General features: G+C 45.4%; 1 protein-coding gene across 1 annotated transcript in view; it reads left to right on the forward strand.

Moving 5' to 3' along the window:
* The window catches only part of ttn.1 (titin, tandem duplicate 1), a 131,824-nt gene that overhangs the window by 33,206 nt on the left and 76,560 nt on the right, over positions 1 to 22,058 (forward strand). The window contains exons 59-106 of the mRNA XM_025063733.1: positions 20 to 298; positions 1,107 to 1,397; positions 1,789 to 2,076; positions 2,159 to 2,284; positions 2,361 to 2,643; positions 2,721 to 2,904; positions 3,152 to 3,232; positions 3,309 to 3,576; positions 3,774 to 3,815; positions 3,907 to 3,933; positions 4,034 to 4,090; positions 4,177 to 4,206; positions 4,831 to 4,908; positions 5,523 to 5,579; positions 5,714 to 5,776; positions 6,041 to 6,220; positions 6,252 to 6,460; positions 7,337 to 7,421; positions 7,805 to 7,894; positions 7,992 to 8,060; positions 8,157 to 8,663; positions 9,627 to 9,722; positions 9,852 to 9,926; positions 10,993 to 11,088; positions 11,406 to 13,337; positions 13,686 to 13,736; positions 13,884 to 14,282; positions 14,412 to 14,690; positions 14,838 to 15,107; positions 15,186 to 15,325; positions 15,701 to 15,827; positions 15,947 to 16,213; positions 16,300 to 16,566; positions 17,126 to 17,389; positions 17,518 to 17,657; positions 17,776 to 17,902; positions 18,086 to 18,352; positions 18,439 to 18,705; positions 18,963 to 19,229; positions 19,324 to 19,463; positions 19,554 to 19,680; positions 19,953 to 20,095; positions 20,549 to 20,672; positions 20,757 to 21,023; positions 21,115 to 21,212; positions 21,301 to 21,469; positions 21,549 to 21,818; positions 21,899 to 22,058. The exon at positions 21,899 to 22,058 is cut by the window's right edge and continues 101 nt beyond it. Coding sequence (XP_024919501.1) covers positions 20 to 298; positions 1,107 to 1,397; positions 1,789 to 2,076; positions 2,159 to 2,284; positions 2,361 to 2,643; positions 2,721 to 2,904; positions 3,152 to 3,232; positions 3,309 to 3,576; positions 3,774 to 3,815; positions 3,907 to 3,933; positions 4,034 to 4,090; positions 4,177 to 4,206; positions 4,831 to 4,908; positions 5,523 to 5,579; positions 5,714 to 5,776; positions 6,041 to 6,220; positions 6,252 to 6,460; positions 7,337 to 7,421; positions 7,805 to 7,894; positions 7,992 to 8,060; positions 8,157 to 8,663; positions 9,627 to 9,722; positions 9,852 to 9,926; positions 10,993 to 11,088; positions 11,406 to 13,337; positions 13,686 to 13,736; positions 13,884 to 14,282; positions 14,412 to 14,690; positions 14,838 to 15,107; positions 15,186 to 15,325; positions 15,701 to 15,827; positions 15,947 to 16,213; positions 16,300 to 16,566; positions 17,126 to 17,389; positions 17,518 to 17,657; positions 17,776 to 17,902; positions 18,086 to 18,352; positions 18,439 to 18,705; positions 18,963 to 19,229; positions 19,324 to 19,463; positions 19,554 to 19,680; positions 19,953 to 20,095; positions 20,549 to 20,672; positions 20,757 to 21,023; positions 21,115 to 21,212; positions 21,301 to 21,469; positions 21,549 to 21,818; positions 21,899 to 22,058 — 10,123 coding nt within the window. The remainder of the gene's footprint in view (positions 1 to 19; positions 299 to 1,106; positions 1,398 to 1,788; positions 2,077 to 2,158; positions 2,285 to 2,360; positions 2,644 to 2,720; positions 2,905 to 3,151; positions 3,233 to 3,308; positions 3,577 to 3,773; positions 3,816 to 3,906; positions 3,934 to 4,033; positions 4,091 to 4,176; positions 4,207 to 4,830; positions 4,909 to 5,522; positions 5,580 to 5,713; positions 5,777 to 6,040; positions 6,221 to 6,251; positions 6,461 to 7,336; positions 7,422 to 7,804; positions 7,895 to 7,991; positions 8,061 to 8,156; positions 8,664 to 9,626; positions 9,723 to 9,851; positions 9,927 to 10,992; positions 11,089 to 11,405; positions 13,338 to 13,685; positions 13,737 to 13,883; positions 14,283 to 14,411; positions 14,691 to 14,837; positions 15,108 to 15,185; positions 15,326 to 15,700; positions 15,828 to 15,946; positions 16,214 to 16,299; positions 16,567 to 17,125; positions 17,390 to 17,517; positions 17,658 to 17,775; positions 17,903 to 18,085; positions 18,353 to 18,438; positions 18,706 to 18,962; positions 19,230 to 19,323; positions 19,464 to 19,553; positions 19,681 to 19,952; positions 20,096 to 20,548; positions 20,673 to 20,756; positions 21,024 to 21,114; positions 21,213 to 21,300; positions 21,470 to 21,548; positions 21,819 to 21,898) is intronic.

The raw sequence follows: 22,058 nt of genomic DNA on the forward strand, positions 1-22,058 counted from the left end.
ATCATATTTCTCACTCCAGAGAAGCCGTACTTTGTTGAATGCATGGAACCAGTTATTGTTACGGCGGGAGAACCAGTTTCCATGAAATGCCGTGTAGCGGGAAGTCCTGAAATCTCCGTAGCCTGGTTCAAGGCTGACGTGAAGCTTCGCAAGTCCAACACCTGCTTGATTGACTTTGCCGACGGTCTCGCCACTTTGACACTGATAAATACGACCACGTCGGATAGCGGGAACTATGTCTGCAAAGCCGACAACCGTGTTGGTTCTGCCACGTCCAGCTGTGACCTGACAGTGAAAGGTGATGGTCCTTTTTTACGTTTAATTGATTTGGTAATGACACCGATCGTGGCTATTCTTCAGGTTCTCGGGGCTGACTTTGGATCAGGTTTCCACATATCCTGAGGTTACTTCTGCATCATGTTAATGTACCTTAATCACATTCATTTAATATCGTTATCATTTCAAGTTAGCATTGCTTCTCTCCAAAAGAACAAACAAAGTACTTGCATAGACTGAGAACGTCCATCAACATATAGGTTTTTAATTCATTTTCAGTCATTAGATCAAACATGCTAACATGCTAACCTAATGTTTTCTCAGACTGTAAATAAACTCTTACATTGTTAACTTAGTTTTTCCCTGATTGTGGAGTTCCATGATCTGTTTGCTCCGAGTGAGCTGGGTAAACCAATAAGTTAACAAACAGTGCGTGTACGTGAGTCGCCAGCAGGTCCATAAGACAAGACAAAAAGATGACAAGTTGATCTGGGCGTCATACGAGTAAAGGTCACCACCAGACTGTGTCTGTGCTCTGAGGGTGTGGCAGGAAGATACTCCTGTCCAGGGTTCTGGTACTCGTTGGTCATGATGTTGCTGCTTCTGTCAGTATTCCTGAGGGAGGGGTTTATAAAGCTCAGAGGTCGAGGTGATCTATGATATCAGTTGTGTCACAGCTCATGTTGTGATGTATTTTCCGTGCTGCTTTGTCTGCATATGTTCTGCGTTGGCCTGGTGACCCTGTGACCTGGTGGATCAGACGTGTCCTACACCAACGGGCATTCTTTAACATTGCCATATGAAAATAATAATTTTTCCTTCTTTGACAGAACGGAAAGTCCCTCCAAACTTCACCAAAAGGCCTCCGGAGACCATGGTGCATCCGGTTGGTAAAACAGTGAAGATCGAGGGTCGGATTTCAGGCTCTCAGCCTCTTAACATCGTCTGGTATAAGGACGAGAAGGAAATCGGTGTCTCGGACAAATACGATATCAGCTTCATGAACAATATGGCTGTGCTGTGTGTCAAAGACTCCACCATGTCTGACGGAGGCGTGTACACCTGCGAGGCTACCAACGAAGCTGGCAAAGCTTCCTGTCAGGTTTCCCTCAACCTCTCTGGTAGGAGTCTGTGCTCTTCTGAGATAATGGCATGAACGGGGTGTAGTGGACCAAACAACTGCAAGTAATAGTACCAGGACACTTAAGAACCACACAATTGTTCTTGCCTACAGTGTCCTGTAGGTTCTGGGGCCCTTCATCGTTTGAGTTAGCATCGCCCTGGGTTTAGAAGTTTAAAACTATGGATGGTATTTCCATGAAGATCTAAGTCCTTGTGCAGTAAACAGATGCTCATGGTCCTAAAGTCCCCTAGTGGTAGTTCCTGGTACTAGTCATTCTGGGGTTGTTAACCACAACCATTCCCCAACTGACAACTATGGTTTTCTGGAAAAAAACAGGATTTATGTAGAGTTCATCTAACACTGTTGGCTTTTTCGTTTCCTTGTACTAGAAACTGGTGAGGCTGCTAAATTTGACGTCAGCCTGGAGCCAGTGACAGTGAACGAGGGGGATAAGCTGAGCCTGAAGTGTCACGCCGTAGGTTCTCCTCCACTGAACATCCAGTGGATGAAGGACCGCAGGGAGCTCAAGTCCGGCGGAAATACCAAGATCACTTTTGTTGGAGGGACGGCTTGTCTGGAGATTAGCCCCGCCTCTAAGGCAGATGCCGGAGATTACCTGTGCAAGACCAGCAACGAGACTGGCAGTGACTTCTGCAAATCCAAAGTCACTATTCTAGGTAACTTCCCCTGATCAAGGCCTTTACTTCACTGACTCTGACCCTTTGTTCTTGGTCTCTCACCTTGTTGATGTCTTCTCAGACAAACAGGCTCCCCCTGCTGATAGAGCAGCCCCGGCTCCCGTCACCCCAGCCGCACCTGCTCCGGTCAAAAAACTGGATAATCTGTTCTTCATCGAGGAAATCAAAAAAGTGTCTGCGACAGAGAGTGAGTAAAACAAAGATTTGAACATCAAAACGAGTTTACCCTAGGATTTCTAACTTTATCTCCTTTTTCTCCACAGAGGGAACCGCCACATTCATCGCCAAGATTGGCGGTGACCCAATTCCAAGTGTTAAGTGGATGAAAGGCAAGTGGAGGCAGATCACCCCCGGTGGTCGTATCTCTGTTGAGCACAAGGGACAGGACGCCAAACTGGAGATCAGGGAACTCACCAAGTCCGATGCAGGTCACTACAGATGCGTTGCCACCAACAAGCATGGAGAGATCGAGTGTGGCGCCGAGATGGAAGTCACCAAAAAAGCAGAAGTGGAAGAACTGGGAGACATTAGGACCAGGCTGAAGAAGTGAGGAACAGTTCTTTCTCCTGCTATTACAGAAAAACTGCATCTCTAACCCTAACTATTTTTCTTTTTTTTCCCAGAACTCCGTCAAAGCAGAAGAGTCCAAAGAAAGAACAGGAAGTCAATATTGTGGAGTTACTGAGAGGTCATGACCCCAAAGATTACGAAAGGATCCTGCGGGAAAATGGAATCCACGACTACAGGGCTATCCTTCAGGCCATCGAGTTCCTGAAGAAAGAAAAAGAGATGGAAACCGGAAAAGTGGTGAGGTCCAAAACCTGAGCAGTACCAGTCTGGTGTAGAACCGTGTTAAGGTCTACGTTTAAGGCAGGGCAGTTTTGTTTGTCTGGCAGATTTTAACAAAATAACTGAAGGACTTGACAGTTTAAAATGAAAATGACTAAAAAAATGCTTGAGAAATCTAAAAAGCAGTGCAATAAGAAAGAGTGATATTCAAATGTCAGACATCTGGAGGTCACGTACATGGTCTTTGATCTCCATGGTTCTACAGGAGCTGGATCACGGAGGTCGTGTAGAAGAAGAAGACATGGCTCGACTGATCCAACAGCTGGAGCAACAGGTCTCCACAGAGGTAAAGGTTCTGTGTGGAGATGACGGTGGTTTTGTCTTGACTCAGTTGGTCAATGGTTCTGATTCTATATTTGTAGCCCATCTCTGTCATGGATGACATCACTGATCAGAGTACAGCCGAGGACCACAGCGCCACCTTTGTGTGTCACATTAAGATCAACTACCCAGAGATTGGTTTAAGTTGGTACAAAGGAACAGAGAAACTGGAGCCTGGTGCAAAGTATGACATCAGCAGCGTGGGCGACCGCCACACACTGAGGATTAACAAGTGCACGCTTAAAGACCAGGGTGACTACCGTGTGGTCTGTGGTTCACACATCTCCAACGCCAGACTGAATGTCTCAGGTGAGTCCTGTTTAGTCCTGTCTCCTATTAGCTGTTGTATATGTTCACTCTTAATGTCCATACAGTCAGTGTTTATAACATTTACGCACTGAGCAAACATCGACGTCCTGCGCCCCCCCGGGGTTCTGGGCTCTGATTGGACAGAGCTGTGACACATGCGTGAGGTCAACCTTTAATCTTGTTTCTGCCTCCTTCAGGAGGTCGCAGCGCCGCCGCTGAGCTCGGTTCACCGGATAAAGGTGTGTTACCGTTTCAGGTTCACTTAATCAACCACCGCTGGCTTTTGTTAATGTGACGTCATGACATCATGTGACTGTTTGTTCTTCACAGATGTAACTTTAGGGAAGGTTCCGCAGGGTGAGTGTTGGATAAACATCCAGATAAAAACAAACAAAACTGAAAAGTTTGACCGACTCTGACTTTGAGGTGAAATATTTTTCTGTATCAAAACCTCCAGACGTGGTTGATGCGTTGGTTCAGGCTCAGGCTCTGCCTGTGCAGGTAGTTTACAGAGGTGAGTTGTCAGAGTTGTGGTTGCCTTCTCAAATCCTCGTCCGATTGGCCTCCTCACAATCATCTTCATTTTTTTTTTCATCAAAGATTCAGAAGAAAAGGAATTGAAGAGAACAGGTATGAAAGTAGAGATTTAGTTCTGTTTTTATTCGAGTGGAAACCAACTCAAACCTCTTCATCTTTAATTTCGTCTTCATCACCAGGCATCTCTAATGTTCAACCTCATCTTCATCACAACCCATTGCTAATCTACTCCCACAACTTCCTTCATCATCTCACACATTGATCTTCATCCTCTTCCTCATCCCTGTCTTTGTCTTGGTCCCTGTTTTTATCTTCATCTTCATCCTAATATAAACCTCTGTTCCTTTTGAATGTGGTGACTATTAATGAACCTGTTAGTGGTGTTATGGATAACCCGGATCGTTTCATCATCTTCATCATCTTCAGTAATCCTAATTCCTCACCACTCACTTGAATCCTTTCTCAGTTTCTGTACACAGGAGGATTCATGGGAGAAAAACCACAGACTTTGAACATATCCGATACGTTTTTTTTTTACGTTTGTTGTGATTTTGATCGCATGATCACGTCTCCTGACTCTGAAGGGAAATGTAAACAGAATCCTCCTCTGAGCAGTGACGACACATGGACAGGTGTCAGTGTTTGGCTGTTGTCCTCCCCAGCAGGGGGTGACAGATTTGTCTTTCTAACTGTAACAAAGTTACTTTTCTTTCTCAGCAGAAAAACAGAAACCTGTGGAGGAATTTGTTGAGAAGACCATCTTTGAGATCAAAGAAGAAGGCGAGTTAGCAGAAGGTACAAATGCTTGTGGCTAAAATCTAACTCAAATGCCGCCTTAATGTTGCCCTGCTGCTAAAGCCTAATTAAAGCTCCCACTTGTGACATCACCACTTGGCGAATCCTTCAGCTACTGGCTAATATTCTTACCAGAAACCTGAAGACTGAGGTCTTTGCACGTGTTAACCAACAACATTTCTTCTTCTTTCTAGTTTGTGCTTTCAGTTTTTTCCCTTACGCTCTAGCTTTTGATCTGTGATCTATAAGCAGCTCTAACTAGTCCGCCTTTGACGCTGACTTTAAGTTGAAACTTCGAACATAACCTGGTCGGGACCCGGTTATGAGTTAAGTTGCCATGGTGATGTACCGGATAAAAGAGAGCCACATTGGCAGCTCTCTTTTAACCTGCTTGGGTTTTTCTTCTGTTGTCGTTGCTCTGTTGATGTTGTTCTTGTCGTTGTGCTGTTGTTGTTTCTCTGTTGTCGTTGCTCTGTTGTTGTTTCTCTGTTGTCGTTGTTGTTGTTTCTCTGTTGTCGTTGCTGTTGTTTCTCTGTTGTCGTTGCTCTGCCAACTAACTCTTTTTAGACATTGCTCTGTGAAGTTTGATTTTAATGTCAACTTTCCGGCTACAGGAATTTGGGAAACAGAGGACAAAGGTTTGGTTCCTGCTGGTCCACGTCCTGCTGCAGGTACCAGTGACTGTGTCTTCGTGTTTTTGTCTTTGTTTGTATTTCTTTCTTTCTTTGTTTCCTGTCCTTAATACTTGTCTAAATTACAATTCCAAATTTCTCTGGTTCTGCTTTTGCTCTGGACTGTGGTAAAGAACCCGCAGCAGTCATCGAGAAGCTTGAGCCTGATTGGACAGATGCTGCTCCATCCCCTGGAGGTAATGTCTCATGTCGTCATCTCTTGTGTCTTTTTGTTGTGTCGTCACAATCTTAACACAATTTTCTTAACAGTAACGTTCCAAAAATGTTTAATCCACAAAAACTTTTTTTTTGTTTAATTCTTTGTGTTTTATTTGTTTTGTAGTGTATAATTTCTTCCTTGTTTCTGGCTTGTCTGTTTGTCTGTCTGTTTTTCTTTAACTTCAACTCTTTATCCTTTGTTACTTTGTTACCTTTGTTACCTTCCCTTTCCACAAAACTAGGACCTGGTGCCGTGCCTGCTGAATCTGATGCAGCCAGAGTGGCAGCAGCAAGAAAAGCAGCAGAAGAAGAAGCAGCGGCAAAAGTAGCAGCAGCACAAGAGGCAGCAGCAAGAAAAGCCGCAGAAGAAGCCGCGGCAGCAAAGAAGGCCGCAGAAGAGGCAGCGGCAAAGAAAGCTGCAGGAGACGCAGGGGCCAAGGAAGACGGCAGCAGAAGAGGCAGCTGCAAAGAAAGTTGCAGAAGAGGCAGCCGCAGCAAAGAAAGCTGCAGAAGAGGCAGCGGCAAAGAAGGCTGCAGAGGCAGCTGCAAGAGAAGCAGCTGCAAAGAGAGCAGCAGCAGAAGAGGCAGCAGCAAAGAAAGCTGTAGAAGAAGCAGCAGCAGCACAGAAAGCAGCAAAAACAGCAGCTGCAAAAGAAGCCGCTGCAAAGAAAGCAGCAGCAGCAACGGCAGCAAAAGAAGCAGCTGCAAAGAGAGCAGCTGAAGAAGCAGCGGCAGCGAAGAAAGCAGCGGAAGAAGCAGCTGCAGCAAAGAAAGCAGCAGCAGCAAAGAAAGCAGCGGAAGAAGCAGCTGCAGCAAAGAAAGCAGCAGCAGCAAAGAAAGCAGCGGAAGAAGCAGCTGCAGCAAAGAAAGCAGCAGCAGCAAAGAAAGCAGCGGAAGAAGCAGCGGCAGCAAAGAAAGCAGCGGAAGAAGCAGCTGCAGCAAAGAAAGCAGCAGCAGCAAAGAAAGCAGCGGAAGAAGCAGCGGCAGCTAAGAAAGCAGCGGAAGAAGCAGCGGCAGCGAAGAAAGCAGCGGAAGAAGCAGCTGCAGCAAAGAAAGCAGCAGCAGCAAAGAAAGCAGCGGAAGAAGCAGCTGCAGCAAAGAAAGCAGCAGCAGCAAAGAAAGCAGCGGAAGAAGCAGCGGCAGCTAAGAAAGCAGCGGAAGAAGCAGCGGCAGCTAAGAAAGCAGCGGAAGAAGCAGCGGCAGCGAAGAAAGCAGCGGAAGAAGCAGCGGCAGCTAAGAAAGCAGCGGAAGAAGCAGCGGCAGCAAAGAAAGCAGCGGAAGAAGCAGCTGCAGCAAAGAAAGCAGCAGCAGCAAAGAAAGCAGCGGAAGAAGCAGCTGCAGCAAAGAAAGCAGCAGCAGCAAAGAAAGCAGCGGAAGAAGCAGCTGCAGCAAAGAAAGCAGCAGCAGCAAAGAAAGCAGCGGAAGAAGCAGCTGCAGCAAAGAAAGCAGCAGCAGCAAAGAAAGCAGCGGAAGAAGCAGCTGCAGCAAAGAAAGCAGCAGCAGCAAAGAAAGCAGCGGAAGAAGCAGCTGCAGCAAAGAAAGCAGCAGCAGCAAAGAAAGCAGCGGAAGAAGCAGCGGCAGCGAAGAAAGCAGCAGCAGCTGAAGAAGGTCTCAGACTCAAAGGTAACTGCAGTAAAAACTTAGAGTTTCCTGTTTCTTGTTCTCTGCGGTTGTGAATCCTAACCTCTTCACCTGGATCTTTGTAGAATTGCAGCCACAATTTTCTAACCTTTTTAAAATTCCAACGTTAAACTGCTGTTAGTTAACACTAAAGTCTTAATCTCACCAAAATTATTTGGTGCTCAGTGTAAATCAGCAGCTGATGCATCTGGGGCATCGTTCATTCCCTGATGTCGGCAGCTTTATATTCTCACACAATCCCAGTGTCCAGTCTGTTGTTTGGTCACTCTTCCTTTTTACAACTCAGTTGTTTGTCTCCAATCACTCGACAGAGTGGCCTCTTATGTCATCTGGTCACTTAATCTTTGTGTGTTGTATGTTTGAAGAAGCAAAACCATCTAAGCCTGAAGAAGCAGTTGTCCAGCCCAAAAAACTGCTGGTGTCTCCACCCTCGTTGGAACCTATTTCTGCCAAAGGTACTGAGTCACGGAGGTTAAAGGTTACTAGTCCGGAGGATAGTGCCGTCTTCTGTCCTGTAACTTACACCATGTTTGATATTCTTTCATGCATAAGATGTCACCAAACTGGAGGGACCAGCGCCACGTTTTGCTCCACTTCTTGTTGAAGGTGTTCCAGAAAAAGGTACCAGAGTGTGTTTAACTGTGGTTGATTTTCTAAGCACTCGTTAGAGTGTGTCTCTGCTTTGTCATGATCTTATTGATCGCTTCTTCTTCTAAGTTACCTCAGAAGCAAAGATTCAAGACTCTGCAAGGAAACCAACTTTGATTCCCGATCATGTAGACCAAAAATCAGATGAACCACATGTTCAGGGTATTCATCGGGTTGCCCCGGTGTCGAAAAAGTCTCCAGAAAAAGTAAAGGTCGTTGTTAAAGAACCGAAGGTTTCAGAGGAACCAGAGAAGGTTCCAACAAAACCAAAGGAGGTTTCAGCAGAACCAGAAGTTGTACCAGTTGTAACGAAGAGGGTCCCAGAAGAACCCAAGTCTTTAGTAGAAACAAAACAAGTCTTAAGAGAACCAACAAAGGTTCGAGAAGTACCGAAAAAGATTGCAGAGGAACCTAAAAAGGTTCCAGTTGAACCCAAAAGAGATGTTAGAGCTCCAGAAGAAGTGGCAGATGTACCGAAGTTGACTCCAGAGGAACAGCTGAAGATTTCAGTTGACCTGAGGAAGCGAGAGGAACCAGCCAAACAAATTCGTCAGGCTGAGAAGACTCCACAATCAGGTAGCTATGGATATTGAGCAGGTTTGAATGTCCTCTGAACTAATTCTGGTTCTTATTGTTCTTTAACTCACTGTCACCCAGACACTCTTGAAGCTAACTCCTCTGATTGTTTGTTTTGTGCCTCTTCTCATGTAAGTCTACTCAGACCAGGGACGTAGATCATTAAGCACTTATAACATACTTACTTACAAGATAAATCCACGATGTAGGGACAAACTACAGTCCATAGGGAATGGACTTCAGTGGACTTAGCCGAGTTGAGCTTGGTCCTTTTTTCAACTCAGTCCTTCTTGATCTTTCCCGTGTGGAAGTCAACAGAGGAATCTGAAGAAGCTTGCAGGAACCGAAGAACTTGATAGAAGAAATGACTAGGATGGGATTCATGTCTTCAGACTTTTTGCCCTGAAGAAGGTGTCAGTTTTAAGGATGAGGTTTCAAAGCCAGAGAAGATGAAATCAGTGGTGTCTTTATGAGAAGACCAATTGACGCAGTGACCTTCGTCTCTGAAGAGCTACAAGATATGAACAAAACTGCAGTTTGAACTTCTTTGAAGAAAACAAGGACTCGTAGAGTCGTGGTGTCTCCAAGTATGACTCCTGCTCTTCTCAAAACCAAGGAAGAGAGAAAAAGAAGCTGACCTGCTGTATCTTCACCAGATCCCCAAGACTTCATGAAAGGATCATCATCAAAAATGATTCACGAAAGAGTTCAACTTTCAACCTCATAGGAAGAAAGTCTTTGAAGAACTGGAGCCCAAGGAACAGGTTCAAGGTCCTTATTGGACTGGTCTTCAGAACATCTGAATAGCTGACACTAACCTTCACCTTTAAACGTGTTTTAGACTAACCTCTTAACACCCTTAACTACACCTTTGTAGTTATCTCTTGTCCTTTCTTGTGTCCTAAATCTTAACAGACCGTGTTGACTTTCTGGTGCTTATCCTAGCATCTTCTTTTTCCCAAGTGTCTCGCCCAGAAGAAAAGGAACCATCGAAAAAGGGACTCAAACCCACAGTTCCCGTTCCCCCTCCGTCTGCAGAGAGAGTGCCTCCCCCTGCAGGTAGTCTTTGGTCTTGTCTCTGCTGACGTATACAGTCAGACCTGATCTTTTGTCCATCTGTGGTGTCTATCTTGTTGTCTCTTCTTTTTTGTCTTCCCTTCATGACCTTACAATCTTGTTTTTCCCAAGTGTCAGTGGTGGAGAAAAAGAAACCCTCAGCTCCTGCTCCTCCTGCTCTTTCAGAGAAAATATCTCCCCCTGCAGGTAGTCTTTGTGTCTGCTGACATTTTCAGTCAGTCCTGGTTGTTGTCATTTTGTTTTTTATTTTGTTTGTTTGTTTGTTGTGTCCTCCTGGTGTCTCATGACTCCTTACCTTCTTTTCCTTGGAATATCTTATCAAAGTGCCTTCAGTGGAGGAGAGGAAGCCTTCTGTGCCTCCCTCTGCTGCTCTTGTAGAGACAGCCCCTCCTCCTGCAGGTAGTCTTTTTTACAATTAACCCCTGTTTGTTTATGTTGTCCTTTCCGTCCAAACATTCCTTCTCCTCCTCCTTCAATCTTGAAATCTTGTTTGTTCGTAGTGTCTCGTCCAGAGGGTAAACCAACACCTACTCTTCCTGCTCCGACAGAGAGAGCAGCTCCCTCTGCAGGTAGTCTTCTATTAAGTCTGTCCTGTCTCCCTTGGTTATCAATGGTTTGTTTGTATTGTCCTCTTTGTCTTTGTCTTCATCTTCGCAATGATGACCTGAGCCATCTTTTTTTGAAAAGTGCCTTCTGTGGAGGAGAAGGCGAGGGCAGTGCCTCCAACTGCTGCTCCTGCGAGGGCAGTGCCTCCAACTGCTGCTCCTGCGAGGGCGGTGTCTCCGTCTGCAGGTACCAGTACTTGTTATGTCTGTGTGTTTAGTATCTGGCAAGTCTTCCGGTTCTTGTCCAGGTTGTCATCTTGGGGTTTTGTCTTTACAAGTGTCTCCTCCAGTGGACAAAAAACCAACGGTGCCTTTGTCAAAATTGGCTGATGGAGCTCCCCCTGCAGGTCTGTGGCTCCTACTGTTCCTCTTCTTTTGTTAGAAGTCCTTGACTTTGAGTCTTTTGTGGCGTTTCTTTGTCCTCCTGACTGGGACCCTACTTTATATTATTTTCAAATGATTTTCCTGCAGAAGAACAGAAATTACCATCCGTGGCACCATCAGCAGAAGAAGGTCTAGTTCCTGCAGGTACCATTCTACATTTGTCCTCCATGTCTTCATGTTTGTGTCTCTTACAAGTCTGTCCTGAAAACTTCTTTTATTGTAGTTGTTCTGTGTTTTCTTAAACTTCTTTGACGTTCTTGTAGCCCACGTCCCTGTAGTGGAGAAGAAACTGTCTCCTTTGGATGTTGCCTCAATACCTGAACCAGTTCCTGTGATACAGGAACTGATTTCACCAGAAGGTAACATCTCTTCTCTCACCTTCACTGCTATCATTTCTTTTGTATTCTTCTAAGAATATCATTTTGAGTCTGATTTAGTTTAAAACTGTTGGTTTGGTCTTCACAGAAACTAGAACTCGTTGTTTTGGTCTCTTGATCTTCTCGTGAATCTAATGATCAAACTTTCAAAGTTAACTAAAATAGTAAACTATTTTCACACTGTTAACTTTCTAAAATAGTAAACTATTTTCACACTGTGGTTTAATTTTTTCAGACATGGAGCCAGTTTCTGCACCTGGACCAACCAAAGGTACGTTAGCACTAGCTTCTTTTGTTAGTTCCTGTGCTATTTTGTTGTTGTGTTGTGATAATTCTATGTTTGGCGTGTTTGTACGTTCCTGTGATAAAAGTCATGTTCACTGCCATAGCCACACCTCCTAAACAACAAGAAAGAGAGCCCGTTCAGGATCCAAAACCACAGGAATTACCAAAACCTGTGGCAGGATTATCTGCAGTCCTTGAACAGGTCAAGCTGAAGAAAGTTTTGGTAAAACCTCCAGAGCCTGAGAAGCAACTTGTGACTTGTGAAGCTGTAGTCACAAGGCACCAGGACCTGGATTTCATGGTTCACAGTCTTCACTACAGAGAAGATCGAGAAATTGTTACCATCGAGAAAGTGGATCAAGTTTTTACTGCCACACCGCAGACAGTTCCGTTGGGTCAATTGGTTGAAGAAGTTAAAACAAATGTAACTATTGAGGCAACAGAGAAAGAAAGTTGGAAAAGAACTATAAAACTTGAGGAGGTACCTGCGGCTAAGCCTCGTAGCCTGGACAGAAAGAGAGGCAAACTACCGACAGAGACAGAAGAGCAGGAGGAGTCAGTCAAACTGAAGCCAATTGACAGCTCAGGTAAACCAGCAGATAAACAACAGAAAGTCCAACTGAAGAAGGTTCCAACAAAGTCAAAAGAACCTGAGACAAAGGAAGAAACTACTAGAGTTGGAGTGACAAAGCATTCTAATACCCAGTCGATGGTTCAGAAGCCTAGGGACGTCGACGAGCCTCAGGTTATGACCTTTGACAGAGAGACAGTGAAGGTCTTTACTGCAGAGGAAGAAGAACAAAAAATGGTGCCTTTGCATGAACCTGAAAAACCAGAGGCAGAGGATGATAAAACCAAATGGGTCAGAACCACTAAGGTTCCTAAAACCAAGGAACCTGAGCCGACCTTAACGAAAAAGATTATAAAGAAACTTCCAAAAAAAGAAGACAAAGAAGAGTCGGTGGTGCTTAAACCATTTAAAGCTTCTCAGAAACCAGAACCTGCTGCACCTACCAAAAAAGAAGGTGAGGTGAAGAAAGATATAGAACCTTCTTTGCGCAGAAAATATAGTGGCGCACTGAGAGACCAAGCTATCGGTGTAATAAGCAACAAAATGAATGAAGACTCAGAGGGAACACAAGTGATTCCTACAGTCACCGGCGACCTGACGAAGGATGAGCAGCAGAAACAGATAGTAGCAGCTGAACACAAGCATCATGGAGAACCTGAACTGATCTCACCGGAGAAGGAGAAGGAAAAGGAAAAGGAGAGTTCTCTGGTTAAACCAATACTCATAAAAAAAATAAAGCCTGGAGAAAAACCTGAGGAGAAAAGGATATCAGTGGAAACAAAGGAACCTGGTCCACCAACTCTGAAGACTGAACTGAAAAAAGAGGCAGGGAAACCTCCAAAGAAAGAAGAAGCTACGGTTCCACCAAAAAAACCAAGTGTGTCAGCAAAGATTAGCCCTGCAGAACCACAAAAACCTGCTGCAGAACCACAAGAACCTGCTGCAGAACCACAAGAACCTGCCGTTGAACTGAATAAGAAAGTGGAACCCAAGAGGTCGCCGACCAAAGTGAGGAAAGAGGAGAAGGAAAAGGACAAGATCATCCAACCAAATGAACAGATGAGGCACAAGAAACAAGATTCCTTAACTGGAAAACCCAAAGTGATGTCACCAAAAGACTCGCCTGTCCAAATGGAGATGCCAGAACACCAGAAGACCCTTATGGTTCGAGAGGTCTCTCCTGTGGCTGTGCAAATGAAGAAGATCCCCACCAGAGCAGAAGAGGAGGTGTTTGTTAAGGAGGTGTCAGAGTCGCACGGTCAGATAGGAGAAGAGGAGGAGGCCTGGGGCTGGGAGCTGGTTCCTCAAGATGACTGGGGTAGTGGAGAAGTTGATGGAGCTGTGGAGACTCCAGGCATGCCAACTGGTAAACGAGGTGAGAACATCCAGAGAAGCTCCCTGAGGTGATGCTAAAGTCGCTTCATCTCATCTTTCTCATCAGTTTCCCATCAGCCTTCTGTCATTCCCTCATCAGATCCTCCTCAGCTCCTGGTCATCTTCTCATCACTTGCTCAACAGCTCCACATCATTTGTCTTCTTGTTCTTCATCAGTTTGTCATCAGTCCAGTCACCTGGTGTCTTAACTCCTCCTGTCTTCATTGTCTTTCCTCACTACATGCTTCTGTCTCGAATTTCTTTTTGCGCGTTGTCCTTCTGCTGCGACTACTGACAAATGTTTTCTTGTATTTGATTTTTTTTCTTCCTCATCCTTTTTCCTGTTTAGATGGAAAACCAGCCGAGGAGTTGCCCAAAGGCAGGGGCCGTGGATTTGGGGGTGAGAGCTAGATTTTAAATGATAAAAATGTATTTTCAAAGAAGCAGTTATTTTAATTTTTAATGTCAGCAACTGTAGAAACACTGGCTGTGGATCAGTGGACGTGGAACGTTTAGTACAATGTTGACCAGTTCTGTCTGATTGCAGCGAGACAAACACCGTCCCCCGGTGATGGTGGCAGAGGCCGTGGCCTTAAACCTGGAGGGAAGGGACCCTCACCACCAGAGGAACCCTTTGGAGGTTTTAAGCTTAAAGCCGTGCCCTTGAAGTTCATCAAGAAGATCGAGGACATTGTGCTTCAGGAGGCAGAGTCTATTGGTTCCTCCGCTGTGTTTGAGTGCCAGATCTCGCCCTCAACAGCCATCACATCCTGGATGAAGGATGGCAGCAACCTGCGAGAAGGCCCCAAGCACAAGTTCACAGCTGACGGCAAAGATCGCAAACTGCACATCATTGACGTGCAGCTGTCGGATACTGGAGATTACACATGTGTGGGCAAGAATGCTGGCAAGGAGATCTCCTGCACCGCCAAACTCATCGTGGAAGGTAAACCAGTCAGAGTTGTGGTCATCACCATACAAAATATTAAACAATTGAGAAAAAAAAGAATAAAATGGTTTAAAAGTTTGTTGAGTACATAGATCAAAAAACACATTTTTGTCCTTTTTTGTGCAGAGTTGCCAGTGAAATGGTTGAAGGAACTGGAACCTGAGACCACGTGTTTCAAGGGTCAGCCCATGTACCTGATTTGTGAGCTCAATAAAGAGCGCGAAGTTCTGTGGAAGCACAATGGCGCCCCACTAAAAACTCAGGCAGGAAAAGTAGCTGTGAACATTATTGGCCTGCAGCACGCCATCACCATCCAGAACGCCACGGAGGAGGACGCCGGCGCCTTCACCTGTGAGGTGGTTGGACAGGAGGACATCAAAACCACCACCAACGTCAAAGTCAATGGTGAGAATCCGGCATCAATGTGTTATGTTCAAAAGTGGAAACAGGTGAAACGTAATAACCGCTATTACTAGTAGTACTAACAATAATAGCTAAATGTGTTGATAAATGCTAATGGCAGATAATGCTAACGTGAGTCTTCGTCCTCAGAAATCATCAAAGACTGGTTGGTGAAGCCTTTGAGGGATCAACATGTCAAACCTAAAGCTAAGGCCACCTTCAAGGCGGAACTGTTCAAAGACACGCCAAACTGGAAGTGGTTTAAGGGTGATGACGAGCTGACACCGTCTGACAAGGTGGACATCGAGAAGGATGGACAGAACGTGACCTTGACCATCAAGAACTGTCAACCCGGTGATGTGGACGACTACATCATCGCCGTGGAGGATCGCAGATACACAGCTAAACTGACTCTCGGAGGTTGGTGAGCAGTCCTTAAGGTATGGAGCGAAGCTAACGCAGTCTGGTTCATATGGCCGACTTTTCTGTGGTTTTCAGAACGGGAGGCAGAGATTCTGAAGCCACTGTCTAGCATTGAGGTGGTGGAGAAGGAGGAAGCTAATTTCGACACAGAAATATCGGAGGATGACGTGGTCGGGGAATGGAAACTGAGAGGACAAGTCCTCAGCAGAACCCCGGTAAGACCAGACATCATGCCAGTGAAACACACACAGAAAAAAAATCACTGATCAGAGCACACAGACCCTGTCTACCTCAGTGAAACACACTGACCACAGGAGGCAGCAGTGGTCAGGCAGCTAAAATAACTGATTGTGTTAGAGGTTTGGTGAGCGAAACACTGTCCCAAAGATATCCTTAATAAAAAATAAATTCACTAATTCCTGATTTGTGTAAGGCAAAAATAACTTCACTAATTCCTGATTTGTGTAAGGCAGATGTGGTAACCGCTCACCTATGGAACCACAACCCATATCTTTTTTCATCAGTCAGAATTTTAAGCTTTTATATATTTTCTATTATATATATTTGTAAAAATGTTGGTTCTGTTCCAGACCTGTGACATCAGAGCTGAGGGTGGGAAGCGTTTCCTGACTTTGAAGAATGTCCAGCTCGATCAGGCGGGTGAAGTTTCGTACCAGGCACTGAACGCTGTTACCACCGCCATGCTAACTGTCAAAGGTAAGATGGCGACAAGTGTTTGTGTTTATTGTTTATTGTCTGCGTTTTCTGTTGTCCGCTGCCTCTGTCTCAGTAACCAACCATCCCCAAATGTTCCTGTGATGGTCGGTACCTCACAGAAATTCCCTTGGGTTTTACACAACCGCTGAAGGACGTTTCAGTGCCTGAAAAGAAGCAGGCTAAGTTTGAGTGCTCCATCACCAAGGATATACCAAAGGTCATGTGGCTCAGGGGGGCGGAGATCATCACCCCCGGCCCAAAATATGAGATTATTCACGATGGGCAAAAACACATGCTGATCATTAACAGCTGTGAGTTTGAGGACGAGGCTCAGTACAGCATGGAGGTAATGGGTCTGACCTCCAGCGCTCAGCTGGCAGTTGAAGGTAGGTGACGCTCTGGTGTCCCGTCAGCTTCCTGTTGGCTTCCTGTTTGTCACTTGTCCCCTGTCCAATCACCTGCTTCCTTTCAGGCGTAAGGTTGAAGTTCCTGCAACAGCTCCACGACCAAACTGTAAAAGAAGGTAACACGGTACGGTTCGAGCTGGAGCTGAGTCACGAGGACGTGCCGGTGGTTTGGTACCGAAATGAGCTTAAAGTGCACGTTAGCCGCACGGTGCTCACGCATGTGGATGGGAAGAGACATGTCCTAGAAATGAGCACGTTGACCTTAGATGATACCTGTCAGATAAAGGCCGAGGCCAAAGGAGTTTTCACTGAGGCCAAACTGACAGTCATAGGTAACTACCCCCCCTCCCCTCTCTCCCCCTCTCTCCTGTCTTCTGAAAGCTGATAAAAAGTCGGATCATTTTTCCTGCCTTGATAAATTTCCATCTTCATGTGCGATTGTTTTCCTCGTCTCTTGCCCCCAGACAGATCCTGTCAGTCATCCATTGTCATCCTGTCAGTCATCCATTGTTTGTGGGGGGAGGCGAGGCCACTAAAATTCACAGTGTTGATCCAAATTTGTTTAAAAGTGGTAGCAGCAAAAAAAGGCAAAATGACAAACTTTATGTTTGCCAACCTAAAACATAACCACATGATACAGTTGGGTAAAAACAACTGCACCTTGATGATGCAGAGCCTTCATCTTTAGAAAGGATGTCATTCCATATGATATATACTGTATTATCGTTACATTAATGCTCCCAAAACAATGTTGACCTTTTATCGTCAGTAATTTGTGGGACAATATATCGTCCAACAAAATTCCAGAACTACAATGAACCAACTTTTGTCCAAAGTGAATTTGGAGCCAACTCTCTGTGTGACAAATGTCCTTCTTCTGTCCGTTTCCAGAGGGCGACGCCATCTTTGTGGTCAAGCTGCAGGATTACACCGCTACGGAGAAAGATGAAGTCACGTTGGACTGCGAGTTGAGCAAAGACGTTCCTGTGGTTTGGTACTGCAGTGAGAAAGAGATTGTGGCATCAAAGATGGTGGTGATGAGAAGCGAGGGAACACGACGTTCACTCATCCTAAAGAGGGTGGCGCAAAGTGACGCAGGAAAATACTCATGTGACTGTGGGACAGACAAAACGTCAGCGAACATCACCATCGAAGGTGAGTTTGTGGCTACAGTGTTTCCTCAGATTTATCACATTCCTTATTCCCTCTTTTCTGTTGGTTCCCTTTGCCAGCCCTAGCATAACTTTTTTTTTGTCTGTTTTTCTTTCTAATTTCCACGGCAGCTCGTGACATCAGGGTGGTTCGGCCCATTTATGGTGTGGAGCTGTTTGATGGAGAAACAGCTCGTTTCGAGGTGGAGATTTCTGAGGATGATGTTCACGGACAGTGGAAGCTGAATGGAGAGGTCCTGTCACCGTCCTCTGTAAGAACAAACAAACAAACAAACATCTCCTCACCTGGTTGATGATGCTGATCAGACTAGACCAACCAAACTAAACAGGCCACATTATTGATGTCTCTGTTTTTGTTGTTTTTGAAAGGATGTTGATATCATCGAGGAGGGAGGAAAACACACCTTGATTCTCTACAACTGTAGAGTCCCCATGACAGGCGAAGTGGCATATGCTGCCGCTAATGCCAAGTGTTCCGCCAACCTGAAGGTCAAAGGTAATAATAAATGCCAATTTATATCCTGTCAAAGGTGATTAAAGAGACCACCCATTTATGGACCACTCTTTAATCTGTCAATAATGTTTTCTATAGGCTGACAGTGTTAGATCATGAAACAGAAATGTGCTGCTCTCTCTCTTTTCCACACTGACCTGAAATCTGTAACAACGCTTTCCTCAGAACTTCCGCTGAAATTCCTATCGCCACTCAGTGACGTCCATGTCTATGAAAAGGACGAGGCCAGGTTTGAGGTGGAGGTGTCTCGAGTGCCGAAGACCTTTCATTGGCTGAAAGGATCCCAGGAGCTGCAAAACGACGACAAGTTCCAAATAATGCAGGAAGGAAATGTTTATGTCCTGCTGGTCCGCTCGGCCGCCTTCGACGATGAGGCCAAGTATGTCTTTGAAGCTGAGGACAAGAGGACCAGTGGAAAACTGATCATCCAGGGTGAGTTCTTACAAGCACTAAAATGCAAATGATCTTAGCGGAAAGTGTCTAACAACTCACTTCCCGCCGCTCCTCCGACGTCGCAGGAATCCGTCTGGAGTTCATCAAGCCCATCAAGGATGTGACCGTGAAGGAGCGTGAGACAGCCGAGTTCAGTTTTGAACTTTCCCACGAGAAGATCCCGGTGGTGTGGTACAAGAATGATGTCCGCCTTCATCCCAGCAAAGTGGTCCATATGTCTGACCAGGAGAGGATCCACATGCTGGCCTTCAAGGAGGTCACCATCGACGACACGTCTATAATCAGGGTTGAAGCCATGGACAAAAGCATGACTGCCATGCTCACTGTCATCGGTTAGTACCACCTCCACTGGGCTGCAGCCTAGACTTTTAATCCAGTACTTGACTTGCTAACATTAACCCTCACCCCCAAAAGCCTTGAACTGTTTTGGTAAAGTTTTATGTTTTCCTCCTTCTATTTTAGTAACCATCACTTACTTTAACATTTATCTCTCTAAAATATTCCAAGATAACTGTTGGCTCTGTTATGTTGAATTGGCTAAAACTGAAATTGTTTTGCAAAAAAACCAAAACAAACTTGTCTCCTGCAGAGGGCGATGTTTACTTCACCACCAAGTTGCAGAACTACACAGCAGTGGAACGTGATGAGGTTAAACTAGTCTGTGAACTCAGCAAAGCTACAGCTGACGTTAAGTGGTATAAGGACGGCAAAGAGATCACGCCATCCAAAAATATTGCCATTAACACCGACGGTCGCAAGAGAATCCTGACGGTACGCAGGGCGGAGAAGACCAACATTGGGGAGTACGCCTGCGACTGTGGCTCAGACAAAACCACCGCTCACCTGAACATTGAAGGTAAGGACCTCAGGCCTAAGATCAACACTGGAACCTTAGTCCTCTTTAAGGTCCAGATTCAGAAGTTCTCACCTTTTCTCTTGGTCCGTTTCAGAGCGCGACATCAAAGTGGTGCGTCCACTCTACAGCGTGGAGGTCACTGAGACAGAGACGGCCAAGTTTGAGATGGAGATTTCAGAAGATGACGTCCATGGAAATTGGAAACTGAATGACCAGGCCCTGCACCAGTCCCCCGTGAGTCCACTAGTCCTGGCAGACTCTGCCTCTGGTGCCTAGTACGGTCTGGACTAAAATAATTCTGGTCCTGGTCTTTTTGTCTTTCAGGATGTGGAAATTCGAGAGGAAGGAACCAAACACATTTTGATTCTCTACAACGTTCGTCTGGACCAGGCAGGAGGCGTAGACTTCTCTGCAGCTAACGCCAAGTCCAATGCTCAACTCAGGGTCAAAGGTCAGGAGAGTTGACTGAATTTATTCACTGTCATTTTATTTTCTCTATCTTTTGTTTGGTACTTTTTTTAGCTTCTTCATTCTCTTTGCATTGTTTTCCTCACATTTTCAACAGTCATGTGACTTGGTCCTAGGCCAATCAGCTGTGAGGTTTATTTAGACCTTATCTAGAGTCTGGAGTTGTTGCTCTCTCAGTCCCGAATCTGTGAAATAGTTCTGCCCTGCAAGGAGTTTAGCAGTAATGAACTCTGGTGCTTTTTTTTGTTTCTGCAGCCCGCGCCATCTCTTTGATGCACCCCCTAAAGGATATTACAGTGACTGCTGGAGAATCTGCCACATTCGAGTGTGAGCTGTCGTACGAGGGTATCGAAGTGGTCTGGTTCCTGGGCCAAGAACGTTTGGAGGCCAGTGACCGGGTTAGTCCAGATGCCTATTCTTTTTTTAAAAAATGTATTTAAATAAAATTGGCAAATCAACAAAAACATTACCTGAAGCCCGGGGCCTTGTGGACAAAGGTCTGAATTCAGGACTTAACAGATAATGTACCATGATTCTGGATTAAGTGGTCAGTGTAACAGAGGTAAAAGTTAAGTCTAAACTTTATTTGTTTGTTTTATTTTGAGTCAGAGAAAAAAAAGAATTATATTTGTGACAATAAAAAAGTGCAAAAGTGTTTAATGCCAAGATCAGTAAAAGTTTATTTTATATAAGTTTATTTCACCCTCTAATCTCAGTGTTACAAGATGAGACATTTTTCATGTTTGTCTCCCTCTGCCGGTGAAAACACAATATATAATCATATATATGAACATCTTTTCTCAGTAAAACTTAATTTTTGAATTGGATTAATTTGACGTCTTCCTCTGCAGATCAAAACCAGAGTGTCGGGCCGTGTCCATGCTCTAACCATCAGAGATGTGAAACTCTCAGAAGCAGGCGAGGTCAAACTGACAGCCAAAGACTTCGCCACTCAAGCTCAACTCATTGTCAGAGGTGAGACATGCTATAGCACAATCACATAACATCACAAGTACGGGGAACAGGAAGTGGAACTGATCATGTGACCTGTGTGTTCAGAGCCACCTGTAGAGTTCACGAAGCCCCTGGAAGATCAAACAGTGGAAGAGGAGGCAATGGCCAGTTTGGAATGTGAAGTTTCCAGGGACAACGCAGAGGTTTGCTGGTACCGAGACGGACACGAAATCTTTAAGACCAAGAAGTATGAAATGGTTGCAGATGGACGCAGAAGAGTCCTTGTCATTCGCAACTGTGCTCCTGATGATGCCAAGATGTACACGTGTGATGCAAAGGAATTCAAGACATCTTGTTTCCTGGAGGTTACACGTACGTGGACATGTGTGGTCTTTTTCTCCCTGTGGTCTCCCTACTTTTACATTTGTCTCATGTTGAAGTCATGTCTTGTGTGATTTTCCAGCTCCTCATGTGGAGTTTACGAAGCCCTTGCAGGATGTGGAGGTGAAAGAGAAGGAATCTGCCAAGTTTGAATGTGAAGTGTCTCGTGAGACTGCCAAGGTGCCAAAGACTGTTTGTTTTGTCTGCGTTTGTCACATTGCCCTCTTCCAGGTTCCTCGATGCTACCTTCCATTCTTTGTTCTTTCAGGTTAAATGGTTCAGGGACGGCAGTGAGATCAGGAAAGGTAAGAAATATGAGATAATCTCCAAGGGCGTCCAGAGGATCCTCATCGTCCATAAGTCTGTCTTTGACGACGAGGCCGAGTACGAGTGCGACGCCAGAACCGCTAAAACCACCGGCATCCTCACAGTCATCGGTGAGTCTGGTGTCCATTGTCTTTGTGACGTTTGTGTGTGTCTGCCTGAGAGTTAAACCAGTCATCTTTCCATATTCAGAGGAAGACGCCAGGTTCACCAAGAACCTCTCCAACATGGAGGGCACAGAGACTGATAGCATTAAAATGATCTGCGAGGTGTCCAAGGCTAGCGCTGAGGTCAGGTGGTACCATGGAGAAGAGGAGCTCCCAGAGGGCGGACGCTATGAGCAGATTATGGATGGACGCAAGAGGATCCTAATCCTTCAGGATCTGAGGATGGAGGACGCCGGCGAGTACAGCTGCAGGCTGAGTCCAGCAGTAAAGACAGACGCCATCCTCAAACTCAACGGTGAGAGTGAAAATGTTTAGTGACGTGAGACTATGTTTGAAGACCACAGAAGAGTCTAAATTTATTTTCCTTTTTCTCAGAGCTGGCTGCCGAGTTTATTTCCCGTCCTCAGAACCAGGAAGTGGTGGAGGGAGAAAAGGCTGAGTTCTCCTGCTCAGTCTCTAAGGACACGTACGAGGTGAAATGGTTCCGTGGAGATCAAGAACTCCAAGAGGATGAGAAGTTCACCATCATCAGTGA

The sequence above is a fragment of the Cynoglossus semilaevis genome, chromosome 16 (assembly GCF_000523025.1).
Source record: "Cynoglossus semilaevis isolate Cse_v1.0 chromosome 16, Cse_v1.0, whole genome shotgun sequence".
Lineage (NCBI taxonomy): Eukaryota > Metazoa > Chordata > Actinopteri > Pleuronectiformes > Cynoglossidae > Cynoglossus > Cynoglossus semilaevis.